This window comes from Cetorhinus maximus, chromosome 12 (genome assembly GCF_964194155.1).
Source record: "Cetorhinus maximus chromosome 12, sCetMax3.hap1.1, whole genome shotgun sequence".
NCBI classification, from domain to species: Eukaryota; Metazoa; Chordata; class Chondrichthyes; order Lamniformes; family Cetorhinidae; genus Cetorhinus; species Cetorhinus maximus.
In genome coordinates this window covers 36,644,323-36,658,968 of record NC_135890.1, presented here as the reverse complement: position 1 = coordinate 36,658,968, position 14,646 = coordinate 36,644,323, and the positions used below count along the sequence as shown (strand labels likewise).

General features: G+C 46.2%; 1 protein-coding gene across 3 annotated transcripts in view; it reads left to right on the top strand.

The window, feature by feature from the left end:
* Positions 1-14,646, top strand: part of tafa5a (TAFA chemokine like family member 5a) — a 492,732-nt gene that overhangs the window by 359,535 nt on the left and 118,551 nt on the right. For all 3 annotated transcript variants that reach the window (XM_078553349.1, XM_078553347.1, XM_078553348.1), the window contains exon 3: positions 1,749-1,876. In XM_078553349.1, the coding sequence (XP_078409475.1) occupies positions 1,749-1,876 (128 nt within the window). The remainder of the gene's footprint in view (positions 1-1,748; positions 1,877-14,646) is intronic.

Genomic DNA, 14,646 nt, shown 5'->3' with positions numbered 1-14,646 from the left:
TTTGAAGGCGAGGATGAGAATTTAAAAATCAATATGTTGCTTGACCAGAGCCAATGAAGGTCAGCAGGCACAAGGGTGATAGGGAAGTGAGACTTGCTACGAGTTAAGACACGGGTAGCAGAGTTTTGTATGACCTCAAGCTTGCAGAGGGTAGAATATGGGAGATCAGCCAGGAGTGCATTGAAATAGCTGAACCTAGATGTAACAAAGGCATGGGTGAGGGTTTCAGCAGCAGATGAGCTGAGACAAGGCAAAGTCGAGCGATGTTATGGAGGTGGAAAATGGTGGTCTAAAGTATGGCATGTGAGATCAGAAGCTCATCTCGGGATGAGCTAAGGCTAAGTTGGAAAAGAGCACCGTGTCCTCTTAAATGAAATATCCTTGAAGAAATACAGAAGACTGCGTGGCAGACATTGTGATTTTGCAATGTAATTTTGAGTAGAAAAGGTGATTGAGTATTTGCTGCGGCAAAGGACAGCCTCAGTAAGCTCCCTTACCACCCAGATGCTGAGAAAAGAAAAATTATGAATGGTAAAGAGCTTGTCTGAGTGTTAGAGGTTGGGTATTGGTGAAAGTGCTCAGATTTACCATTGCTAGCCTTAAGGTTGTTGAACTTCTTCCTTTGTGGCCATTCCTGGGGTGGTGCAAGTAGCACTGAGTGCCTTTGGCACCTTGTTCCATACACCAGGGGCTTCCTGCCTTGATTGCCAAACAAACTTGCTCACCTTGTTTCTGTTAAAAGAATCTCCACAGATGCATCTGAGAAGCTTGGAGCATTTCCAGCTGCTCACATTCCTATTCCCCCAGGTTGCTGTTGCTGCAGACATGCTGACAGAAAAAAAATGATGCTCCCCCTTTAACATCTGGCTGCAACTTTTTAAAGACTGCACCATAAGCTGTGTTTCTCTTCCTCCTGTTGGTGGCAAATCTATTGGGAGCAGTATTACTTCTCCAAACTGGCACTGCATTGAAAATAAGGGGCCTGGAAGGAAATTGCAGTGAGTTTGTGGCAGTATTGTGTAGACAAAGGTACAGGTTGATCCATTGCTACCTCACCAATGGCAGTCAAATCCAGTCCACGATTTCCTAATACTGAGTGTAAACAAATCACAGGAGATTCATTAGCATAAGTACTTTTATGAAATGTCTGTGGTCATTACTGCTGAGAAATTAAACTCTTCCCATTTCACAAGTGTGTGAGCATAAATATTTGCATTGTATATGTATATCATCTCAGCATATTGTCAAGATTTTCAATTTAAGTCAAGATATTACAGGAGGAAGTGATATAAATTTTGTCAGTTTGAACCTAATTCCTGATGGGTATGATTCCACAGCATAAACTGCCAAGGATTTGGCACTGATTTTGCAGCCATCCTCAAGTTGTCATAAGGAGGATTAGTTTGGTGGAAATGCCAAGTGGCACTCTGGCAATTTTCTGTGGTTGCAATTAAGGAACATTGTTAGGCCAGTGTTAAGCATAGATCACCTTATGTTTACAAACATCTAATAACAAATCCACATTCATCTTCTCCCCCTGAAAAGCTTCATGGAATAGATATTCAGAAGGGTAGAAAAGGATATGAGTGGAAAAATATTCAAAAGTTAACTAGTCATAAAAAAGCATGTTTTTTACATTTCCATCAAAATATGACTAACTGATCACAACTTTATTTCAAAATAAACGAGCTAGGTTATGTACTTGAGTGTGAACAGAAGAATAATGCATATCCTTCTTTGTGTTTCAGCACGAATTGTAAAGACTAGACAATGGTGTGAAATGCTTCCGTGTTTGGAAGGAGAAGGCTGCAATTTGTTAATGAATAAATCAGGCTGGACCTGCACACAGCCAGGTGGGCGAATAAAGACAACTACGGTAAGCCATGGATCCAACTGACAGACTAGCCAAATCTGTGGCATTATATAATTGGCATTCAGTGCCAATGTAATCAACTCCATGCAAAAGGGGGAAAAGACATCAGGCAAGACTGGCTAAAAGCAAACTGTTTGAATTGGTATGCCATATTATTGCAATTACTGTTAAAATGTAACTTCAAACCATATGCAAATAGGACATTATTTTAAATGTTCAAAGATTTTATTGTCCCCTCTATCAAAGCAACAAGCCTAGTTCAAGAGCAATGTTAAGAAGAACGAATTATTAAAAAGATTTGTTTCTATTGTTTGTAAAAGTGTATCATTTAAAATTCAACAGTATATCTGATCTTGCAAAGAAGATAGCTAATATTAGCAAAATTGGTGTTAACAGACAACTGAATTGAATGTTCTGGATTGTATTAAGTATTGCATGGATTTTGATTGACTGTATAATATATAACTGTCACATAGGTTCTCATTGCACTGTTTGCTCTAAGATACTAATTACTTATACATTACTAACATTTGTTTGAATATTTGAGCTGCAAAGGAATTTTCGATTACCAGGAACTCATTGGAAGAAAAAGCCAGACATTGTTCCATTTAATGTGAATTTATTTGCCTTTCCACATCACTGTATTGAGTAGGAAGACAAGACATAGCACAGATTACTTACATAAATATATGCAGCTTATTACTGAGAATTTCAATCAATTAATGTGCTCAGACACTGCCAAGAATGCATTGTCATTATGTATTTCAGCCCCCAGCCATTCTGATTATATGTTAACCGTATTGTTTTTTTAATAGTTGGGCAAATTACACCTGAAGTGAACTCTATTGAAGGGACTTGGACACACTTTTTTATCCAGAGGGATCAGGTTGTTCCAGTAACCAGTCATGTTCCCTCAGCATAGAAACACTCTCCGAAAGTGGGTTGCATCTAAATAATGCAGGGGATGTAGGTTTACCACTGCTGCAGGTCTGAGAGCCATACAGCAGCCTTAATACTTCCCAGCTCTGAGCTTTTCCAGCTGCTGTCCAAAAACTGCATGCAGCCCTGATGCTCAGGCAGGCCCTGTTTCAAAATAAAAGTGCTTAGCGTTTTGTTGCTTATAGGGGTCTGATCTGAGGAGCATGGCCATAAGCATTAAAGCTGTGGGTGCTGTATGTTTTGGCCTCTGCCTCTGCCAAGTGGCAATCCAGTGAGGGACCCGTTACAATTGCATTTATGTTCTTGTGCTCCATATCCTTCCATCCAGGGCTGGAAGTCTGGATACAATGCAAACTGGAAGGAACCTGGTGCCTTTTATCCTTTGTCTTTTGTCTTGAAAATGTCAGAGCAAAATTTCCTCTGCAGCAGCTCACAAAGTGTGCATATTCAACCAAGGAATCCCCTTAATTTAAAATTGCAAATAAATTACTTAGATTTTGTTACAGCATTCCCATTTGGAGCAATGCAAGTTTTTGGGGATATGATGTAAAGTTTGTACTATCAGTGCAAGGTCATTTTCCAATAAGCTATATTGTGTAATTTAGATAGCACTAGCATTGCATTGATACAGAACAAGTGAGAAATACAGACATCCAAACTCTTAGAGGTTCTGCTGGCCTTCGATTATAACTCAGTGCAAGACGTATGAACGCTCAAGTAAACAGAACCTTACAAGGCAAATGACAGCTGGAGGATGGACTGGGGACAGGGGATCTCCTTGGAAGTTTCCAGACCTCCAGCTCCATTAGGACCCAGAATTTTTTTGCCACCTGGTATGCCAAGTAAATGGAAGCATAGCAGTTTACCCAGGTGCATATATGTGCCCTACTGGTGGGATCTAAGCCAAGCAAGCAGCCTACAACCTTAAAGACTTTAAAAACTTTGCCATTGCCCCTTTACTTAGAGTATGGAGAGAAATGTTTCTAGTGTCAAAAAATGCCCAAAGAGCAGCAAAGGGGCAAATCTCTATGGGCATAGGCAGTTGGGAACTAGAGGTGCTCCCTCTTAATGCCTGTACCCATGCTAATGAATTGCCCTCGCACTGACCCCGTAAGTTCCAATGGGATCAGTGCTACAGGTCACTCTCAGAAGAATGGGGGAGTTTCTGGGCCATTATTTTGTGCACAAGTATTGATTCACATGGTTGTAGCATTTAAAGGCAGACAAAGATTTGTACTAAGTGCAGAAAAACAAGATGTTGCCATGGGAATACACAGAGCTGACAGTTTTGTGTTAGATGGGAATTCTATTTTGGGTACTGAGACTTTGACTTCTTGGAGGCCAAGGATTTTAATTAAAGAAAAAAAACTCATTGAGAGCCTTGACTATCCCTCCTGGAAAGGATAACGCTGTTATTCTCCCACTAGGTAATTAGGCAAATCAATGATGATATAATGTTATATATTTTATTTCCACCATTTTTTCATTACTGCCGCAGCAACACAGGACATAACATACACCTGGATGTATACAAGGTGTCCAATAGGGGGATGCTTGATTACCAGTTCTACAGTGGAATTTTGATAAGTGGCAGTTTCTTTGTCTGGGAGACTATATTGACCATTTAAATTGCTTCAAGCATTGCAATCCCGCAGCAGCAGCGTTGTCCCACACTCCTCAGTGAGGAGCTCCCAATTGTGAATGGCAATGCTGCTGGGACCCTGATGAAACTATTTAATAGACGAGAAATATTTAAACCAAAGATTAGTTTTTTTTTTAGACACAAATAAGAAATAAAGGATAAAAACAAAAAACTACTGCGGATGCTGGAAATCCAAAACAAAAACAGAATTACCTGGAAAAACTCAGCAGGTCTGGCAGCATCGGCGGAGAAGAAAAGAGTTGACGTTTCGAGTCCTCATTCTGCCGAGGGGTCATGAGGACTCGAAACGTCAAGAAATAAAGGAATCATTTGATATTAAAATAACAGGATTTAAAGGTTATGTACTGGAGCAGCCAAAGAGGAAAGTGCAAATGTCCATCTTCATTGTGGGTGCAAATATCAAACATTTTCTCTCAAAGGGATTGTGTATTGGTCTACATATATTTGTCTTAAGAGACAGCTGGAGGAGTACTTTAAACAGAAAATAATCCCCCCAAGACTTCCCTTTGCCATTGAGTAATAAAGTGTTTGCACTGCACTGGGGAATTGAGAATAGGCAGGTTGATTTAAAAGACAAGATCGTAGGTTCAGTCCTTCAATTTTCCAGCAGAGTAAAGGCAGAGTTCATTATTACAATTCAATCAGTTTGAGCCAATGCCTTTGTTTTTGGTTGTTTTAGTATTATTCAAGTGAGTTTGAATACAGTATAAATTCACTCAGAACTCTGGGGCAGAATTTTTCTGTCGGTGTGCAGGGGGCGGGACCCGCACGCTCACACGTAAAATGATATGTGGTGACGTCGGGCACGCGTCCCGACCTCACCGCGCGCCATCGTGATATTTCACTGGGTGGGCGTGCGACGATGTCCATTGCGCGCCCGCCAGTGATTACCAGGCCAATTAAGTTGTTGAGTCTCTGATTATCGTGGATTTTAAGGCGCCCGTGCGATATTTGGCTCGTCGCACGGGCGCAACGGGCAGGCGGCTTTACGAAGCTTTAATGAAGCTCATCCACAGGCGGGAAAGAGGGATCATTGTTTTTGTGAATCCAGGCATTTAATAGTTAGTGCTCAGAAGTTATTGAATGTAGCATGTGTGAGGTGGAGAAGTGTCAATGCATAGCAGCTGCTTGGACTCCACTCATAACCTTCAGGTCAGCACTTTTCAGTGTGGATTTGTTTCGGGGCCTGTGGGTTTCAAGAAGCCTCCCTGAGCCTGGGAATGGGAGATGATCTCTCCACTGGAGGCACCTCCTCTGAGGAGGAAGGGAGGGCCAGAAGGGGGAGGAGGCCAGGAGTCCACATTCAGCCTCCAGGGGAGCCGTCTTTGCGGATGCAGGCGCAGGCACAAGGGGTGCAAGGCCAAGAGGTAGTCCAAGGCGCAAGGGGCCGCAGAAGACACCACTATCCTGCTGCTAGGGTAAACAGGCAGCGAAGCAGCCATCTCAATATGTCTGAGGAGCAGTGCCGAAGGAGGCTCCATCTGTCAAGGGAGACGGTCAACTATATCTGTCAGATGATTAGGCCTGAGATCAGCTCCGACTGTGTGGGTGAACACCCCATGCCTGTGTCTCTGAAGGTCACAGCTGTCCTCAACTTCTATGCCTCCAGCTCTTTCCAGGGCTCGGTCGGTGATCTTTGCGGTGTCTCCCAATCATCCACACTTGTGTCAAGCAGGTTACAGATGCTCTGTTCAGACGTGCATTGACCTTCATCCACTTCCATTGGGACCAGGCAAGCCAGACACAGCGAGCCAGAGGCTTCGCAGCCATTGCTGGCTTCCCCCGCGTCCAGGGTGCAATAGACTGTACACATGTGGCCATCAAGATGCCAGCCGGTGAGCCCGGTGCTTTCATCAACAGGAAGGGCTTCCACTCCATGAACATGCAGATAGTGTGTGATCACAGGATGCAGATTCTACAAGTCTGTGCAAGGTACCCAGGCAGCTCCCACGACGCCTACATCCTCAGACACTCCCAGGTGCCGGGGCTCTTCAGTGCTCCAGCCCAGCTGGATGGTTGGCTGCTGGGTGACAAGGGCTATTCTCTCAGAAGGTGGCTCATGACACCTCTCTGCCATCCAAGAACAGAAGCTGAGCAGTGGTACAATAGAAGCCACGCCTCCACAAGGGCTGTGGTGGAGGGAGCCATCGGTCTTCTCAAAATGCGCTTCCGATGCCTGGACCGTTCTGGGCTCGCACTCCAGTACTCCCAGATCGAGTGTTGCTGATAGTGGTTGCATGCTGCACTCTGCACAATCTAGCTCTGCAAAGTGGGGACACTGTGGACGAAGAAGATGTAGACGGAGTGGCTGGGGCTGAGCACGATGAGTCCAGCAGTGAGTCTGGGGATGAGCACACGCAGGGAAATGATGAGGGGGCACAGGCCTGACCCGGGCATGCTCCAGGGAGGCAGGGACACCCGGGACGCTCTAATCCAAGGAACCTTTAGCTAGCAGAGCACATATGGATCTGCAACACAAGCCTGTATCCTCCATCCTGGAGACCTCATCTGTCTGGATAGGAGGATTGGCGATGGGCGCAGTCAAATACCTAAAAGACACACAAATCACTCGTCAAATCTCAGGAATCCATGCACCTTCCCAAAAAAAGAGGTACCACAGCCATTTGAGACAACATAAATTTAATACTGTAACCAAGGTCTCTTCACATAACAGAAATAAAATAGTGTTGCACTTCACACAAAGCTCAATAAAACTCATGGGGGGGCGCGGCGGCCAACAGAAAAGCACCAGTGATGAATCCGGGGTTTGCCTAAGGTGCCTTCATCTTTCGTTCGCGGGTGCTATGTCTTTGTGGTGCCCCATCGCTGCCACTGGCATCTGAGACAGCCTGCTCTCTCTGCTGTCCTGCTGGCCTCGATGACCTTGACGGACGTCCTCTGGCCCGTCGAGCCTGTGCTGGCCCCACCTGGGAGGGAGGGGCCAGTTCCACAGCTGGCATCTCCCCAGTCGTTGCAGCCTCATTGGTGCCGCGGTCACTGGCAGAGGGGCGGATAAGATGCCACCCTCATCCGGAGCGCCCTGAGAGGCACCAGCAGAGACAACAGGCAGCTGCTCCGCCGACGTGAGGTCTGTTCAGCCCTCCCTGCTCACCGTAGATGGATGGGCACTGAGGTGAGATACCTGGTGGCCAAACCACCGCCCACACAGGCACTGACCACCTGAGGTCAATGTCGCTGTGGGGGATTGCAGGTCTGAATGCAACCCCAGGAACCCCTGATCCTGTCCCTGGAGCTGCCTCTCCATGAGAATTGCCAATCTCTCCATGGAGGAAGCTTGGCGCTCAGCCATGATGCTCAATGCATCGGCCATGGCCCACATAGACTCCTCCACCACTAACACCAAGCCAAGCAGAACCTCATGTATCTCCACCAGATGCTCCCGCACACCCGGCCGCATGTCAGCAGTTGATTGCATGGCCCACAACTCCAGTGGCTCAACATCTGCCACGGACTGAGCATGTGCCGGGGCCCCTTCGGTCCTCCGACTGCTGGCACCATCGGCACTCTCTGTCTCCGCCAGTTGCTCCAGCGACTGTGAAGTGCCCTCACCACTGTGACCCGCGACACTAGCCGAAGAGATGATGCCCACCGAGGTGCCAGTATATGCGCTGGTACCAGCCTGGCAGAGGTGGTGTGACGCTTCTAAAAGTGCAACTTCATGTTCCTCAGGTGTCAGAGGGGCCTCTGCTGCTCCTGCTCCCGGCCCTGCGCCGCTGAAAGGAAGAGTAAGGAAATTCGATCAGTTAGCCTGCGGGCAATGTCAACTTACAAGCCTGTCCCCCGGCTCATCATGCATTCCACACGCAATGGGCAAGCCATGTTGGTAACGTCACGAACTGAACAATCAGCAATGGCATGGATGTTGTGAGACCACTGGTGACGTGAGTGCTGGTCATGCATACCTGCCTGTGGAATCCCAACCTCTCCAGCTCCAGTGGACCTGGGCCTCTCCAGGTCGAGGGTATCTTGCTCAAAGCGGCTCAGCATCAAAATCTGACCTGGCCCACCGCCAGTCCTCAGCCACTCGGCGTTATGAGAATTCCTCTCCTGTAAATGAAAAACATTGCATTGATAAGTGATACTTGTACCGTCAATCTCCTCGCGGCCAGCCCACCCCAAGCCCAGTTGGCCATTGCAGGACAGCTGGTGGCTGGCACTCACACTAATATGCCTGGTGTGTCCTTTCCCCCGCCCACCCTGCCCATATGCTGCCTTCATCACAGTTGGGAGCACAGTTGTACCAGTCGTTGCAAGGAGGCAGAATGACGTGGAGCGTAGAGGGCATCACATCCATCTGTGCCACATAACCTTGAAGATCCCCTCACACCATGTCACCCCTGACTTCGATATGTCATGGAGTTCGACCAGTGCGCCTGGGTGTAGCTCCTACAGGCTGAACTCACCACAGTCATGTGGGTGTCACTGCACCACATGCTACAGGTGCAATACCCATCTCATCACAACCCTCTCATGCTGACGAACACATAGGCAATATCTGGTGGCCTGCCCAGCTAAGGACACATGCCATCATTGACTCATTGCACTCAGGCCACTCAGACATGGGTGGCCCACCAGCGGGAGAGGCTACATGATGGGTGCAGTGAACGATGCCAACATGCTACTCACCCTTCCCGTGCGCGGCAGGTCGCTGAAGCGCTTGCGGCACTGGGTCCATGAGCGCCACATCATGGGAGCTCACGACCTCCGCAACCTCCTCCCATGCGCGCTTGGTCAAGTGGGGTGGCCTCCTCCTCCCATCCTCGGGGACAAGCACACCCCACTGTGCTGCCACCTCCTCGAGGAGGGCAGCAAGGCACTCATCAGAATACCTGGGCGCACAGTGGCCACCCGCCCTACCCTTCTGCATGGCTGTTTTAGATTTGCCTTGCCCCCAACCTCTGGCCATGTCCAGCAGCCTTGGTGCAGCTACAGCTTGGCCTTTAAACAGGCCGCTGGTTCGCCACTGGACCCGATGGCGATTGCCGTTCCGCCTGTGCCCGCCCACTCCCGCCATCCCCGTGATTTGCTAAACATGCTAGGTGGGCCTTAATTGGCCCGCCCGTGCAAGATGGCGGCACAGTCCCAATCGCCGGCGGCATTCGGGACCATAACCTGCCCGAAATGGGGAAAATTCTCCCCTGGAGTGCAAATTCTGTTTGAAATTGATGCGAAGTTATAGTTCAAGCTTCCAGTTAAACTCATTTGCCTGTAACACAAATGTAAAATCTTCTACGAACTGACATAATCGGGCAGGGTTGTAGAATGGAATAGTTTTTCCCTCATATTATTCTATTAATATATTCATTGTATTTAAGGATGATAACCTGCTGCAATTTTATTAAGGCAGCTGTAAATGAGCTTATCATCAAATATAAACATTTTCACCCAGTGTATCTAGGCCACCAGCTGAGTAAGCTGATTTCAAATCACTGAAAATTACATTAAAAAAAAACTATACTGAACCATTTAGTAGTTTTATTGGTGTACATTAGTCAGTTTCTTAGTAAATTAAATTTTTAAAAATCTTTTAAAACATGCCTATTAGAGCGCTTGTGCCTAAAAACAAAAGTTTAATTTCAGGATCCTCTAAAGGACTGCAAAGGGCACAACTAGTGGGCACTCACCATGTTCATCATTGCAGCCTGGGGCACGACCAGTTTTGTGCGCTGGGCGGGCTTCAAGTGCAATGTTTTTAAACTAGTACAAAGCTAAGGAAACCTGATTTCCACTTGATGCAACTGACGCTCAACATTCCCCAATCTTTGTGCTGGTTTGCCGATTTCAGGCAAATTGTGACAATAAGGCCAGTATGAACTAGTGGAAAACCTAAGCTTCCATATGTTTTACACATTGGCCAAGATATAATGAAACTAATTTCAATGTTTCTGTTTCTCCCCAGTACTGAAGTTGGTAGCAATCCATCTTCCCTATGTGTAACTTACTTAAGAAGATGCCCTGACATTCTTTTTATACATTGCACCTTGTGCTGTATAATGTATGCCCACGCGTTAACTGTCTGGTCAAACTCCATCCCAATAAGACCCACACAGCATGAATAGAAAAGCCATATATCTTTCTGAAATTTTGCGTAGAAGCAGGTTACTTTGGATGCTTTTCTGGTCAAAGGCTGTATTATACACACCCAGAAGAAATGTAGGACTAGCTGGAAGGTCCTTATCAAACAATTATTCTTCATTCAGAGCCATTAGCTGAAAGGACACACCAAGCAACTTGTTTATTGATTGAAATAAAGGAATAAACTGTCAAAGAAGAACTAAATCCCTCCTATTGCCTACAATTTGATTACATGTGCAACCATTAACTACTCTTTTTAGCTGGGTAATGTAATGAACTTAACATGTTTAGGCAACAGAAAGTACTTTTCTCTATTCTTAGGATGCGGGTGACAGTGCAGGTCCATAGCTGTGCTGAGAAGATGGTTGGGCCCCTATTTTAGAGTCATTCATATATAGAAAGACTGGATTCATATAGGCCTTGTCAAATTTAGATGGCAAGTTCTCTTCCCTGAAAAGCATTTGTGTGCATGTTGGGTTTTTACAAGAATCCAGCAGCTTTCATTGCGTGCTCCAGTGGGATTCGAATTCATGCTCTCAGGGTGACTTGCCCAGTATGATGACCACTAGGTGACTGTGTACCCGACCACCCTACCTCCTACTTGCCCAGGAATCTAGGGATCGCGCCAGCCTCCCTGCCCCACCCTGACCCGAACTGTTTTGAGATATGTCAACTTAATGAGTTGCCTGAGAATTGGGAGTCCCCCGTTAATGCTGCTGGTTGAAATTAGGGTGAAGGCAGGTTGCTGTGAAAAAGGGATCATATTGGATCAAAACAATTATCATCAAAGAATGCTGAAAAATTACTTCATCAAGCTTTCTGTCAAATGTTCTGACTTCAATTATTTAATCTTTTTCAATTTGATTGCCTTTTGACATGAGTTGGTGGTTGGTAAACCCCATCCATTCCACAATATCATAAGGTCAATTTGTCTATGTCGCTCTTGAGGAACATCCCCTTTCCAGCAGTCCACGAGGTTTCCGGACTTGGGTCAGTCGACCTCAACTCACTTACAGTTGAACTCCCAATCTTGTTTGAGCAAAAGGCTTGGAGGCCACGCTGCTTGCATGTGCTGGTCTCATGTGTGTCTGCAAAAGTATTTGAATTAATTATCATGTTTCCAAAACTTATTCCCTTTAGATCTTCAGCATGCAATGCTTGACTTGCTGAGTGCTCATATAAACAGGTGCAGAAAGGATTCCAAGCTGTTCATTTTAGAACTCTACAGCTTAAAACTAGGTTGCTATAATGTTTTGAGATTTGCATTTTGATTACTGTTTCTTCACCTGCCAAACTAAATCTTGTAAGCTATGAGTGTGTTATTTTTTTCTCTCTCTGCTGCTTGCTGCTGTTTTTCAACACCCCAGTACTCTAGGTGCACAATCTCAATTAGCATCATCCTTGCTTCCACGCAAACACAATTGTAGCTACAAGCTCTGGGCAGCCAGTTTCCCCTTCTAATCACAGAATCACAGTGCAGAAGAGGCCCTTTGGCCCATCGAGTCTGCACCAACACGTGAGAAACACCTGACCTATCTACCTAATCCCATTTACCAGCACTTGGCCCATAGCCTTGAATGTTATGACGTGCCAAGTGCTCATCCAGGTACTTTTAAAAGGATGTGAGGCAACCCGCCTCCACCACCCTCCCAGGCAGTGCATTCCAGACCGTCACCACCCTCTGGGTAAAAAAGTTTTTCCTCACATCCCCCCTCAACCTCCTGCCCCTTACCTTGAACTTATGCCCCCTTGTGACTGACCCTTCAACTAAGGGGAACAGCTGCTCCCTATCCACCCTGTCCAAGCCCCTCATAATCTTGTACACCTCGATCAGGTCGCCCCCAGTCTTCTCTGTTCCAACGAAAACAATTCAAGTCTATCCAACCTCTCTTCATAACTTAAATGTTTCATCCCAGGCAACATCCTGGTGAATCTCCTCTGCACCCCCTCCAGTGCAATCACATCCTTCCTATGGCTTTGCTTAATTTTGAGGAGGAAAAGCAAATCCTGCAGGGGAACGAAAGTCAGCCTGTAGTATCTACACGACTAATGTGTCATACACAGTGCCTGAGAGGGTAGTGGAGGCAGATTCAGTCATGGTTTTCAAAAGGGAATTGAATAAGCACTTGACGAGAGACAGGGCTTGTGGAAAACGTGGGAGAAGGCGACTAGCTGTGTTGCTCTTGCAGAGAGCTGGCACAGACATAATGGGCCTAATGGCCTCCTTCTGTGCTATAACCATTCTATGATTCTATGAATGCCACCACTCACTGGTCAGCCCATACAATACAAATAAAGTATTCAAACGCACGATCACAGAATCTTTACAGTGCAGGAGGAGGCCATTCGGCTCATCAAGCCTGCACTGGCTCGCTGGAAGAGCATTCTTCCTAGTCCCACTTCCCTGCCTTACCCCCCACAACCTTGTACATTCTCTCATTTCAGATAGCAATCCAATTCCCTTTTGAATACCTTGATCAAACCTGCTTCCACCATCCTCTCAGGAACTTTTTCCAGACTCCAACCACCCTCTGGATGAAAAATATTTTCCTCACATCACTTTTACTCTTTTTGCCAATCAGTTTGAATCTGTGTCCTCTGGTTCTTGATGCTGTCTTAAGTGGGAACAGTTTCTCACCATTTACTCTGTCCCTACCCCTGAGGATCTTGAATACCTCTCATCAAGTCTCCTCTCAGCCTTCTTTTCTTCAAGATAAACAGTCCCAACCTCTCCAATCTATCCTCATGGCCACAGTTCTTTATTCCTGGAATCATTCTTGTGAATCTCTTCTGTACTGTCTCCATTGCCTTCACACCTTTACTCAAGTATGGTGCCCAGAATTGGACATGGAGTACTCCAGATGAGGCCTAACTAGTCTTGTACAAGTTCAACGTGACCTCCTTCTCTTGGACTCAATGCCCCTATTAATAAAGCCTAAGATACTATATGTTTTATTAACTGCTTTCTCAACATATCCTGCCATCTTCAATGCCTTAGGTACATGTACACCAAGGCTCCTCTTTTCTTGCACCTCCTTTAGAGTTTCTCCCTTTATTTTATACTGCCCCTCCATATTCTTCCTGCCAAAATGAATCACCTCACACTTCTCTGCATTGAACTTCATCTGTTACTTGTCTGCCCAACCCACCAACATGTCTATATCCTTTTGAAGTTCAAGACTATCCCCATCATGATTGACAATGTTTCCAATCTTCGTATCGTCTGCAAATTTTGAAATCATGCCCTGCACACCACAGTCTAAGTCAATAAGATATATCAGGAACACCAAGGGTCCCAAAACTGACCCCTGGGGAACTCCACTACAAACCTTTCTCCAATCTGAAAAACATCCATTAACCACTACTCTTTGTTTCCTGTCACTCAGCCAATTTCTTATCCAAGTGCCTATTTTCCCTTTTACTCCAGGAGCTAGAATTTTGCTCACAACCTTCCTAGTCCCCATTATTTCTCCTTGTAACTTACAACAGTGCTCTACACCTCCTCCCATTTATCACATGTTGGGTGGAATAGTCCCAGGTTTGTGCTGTGCAGTTGCGGACGGGAAAAAGAATGTTGTAGCCCCCGCTGCAATGGCGGCTTCTCACATCATATCATCCTAATCCCGCCTCCTTAAACATGCATTCCTGGGAAACACACTGTTTCGACGGTGGGCTGGCTGTGACTCGCCTGCCATGCTGCCACCTCGCTGCTTCATCGCGCTGGGCGTTACAGTTAAAGTGCAGCAGCGCGCACACCTCTCAGTGCTTCCAGCTCAGGACTGCTGCCCCAAAGAGAAAAACCAGTAAGACTGTTACCAGATGTGACCAGTATACAATGGGCTTTTGCTTCCAGTTCCCAGCTGGTGGTGGTGTTGTCTGAACCAGTAGAACTGGTCATAGATGGTTGCAGTCCATTAATGCTGGTCGGAGTCTATGGGTGTTGCACCAGTTTTACTGATCATGGCACCATTACACCTGGCAGGGTAGGTGGGGTTACTTCCCGTTTAGTGACGCACTCCTCAAGCACCTTTTGGATGCCGTGGAGGCCCGGCGTGATGTCCTCTACACCCGCTAT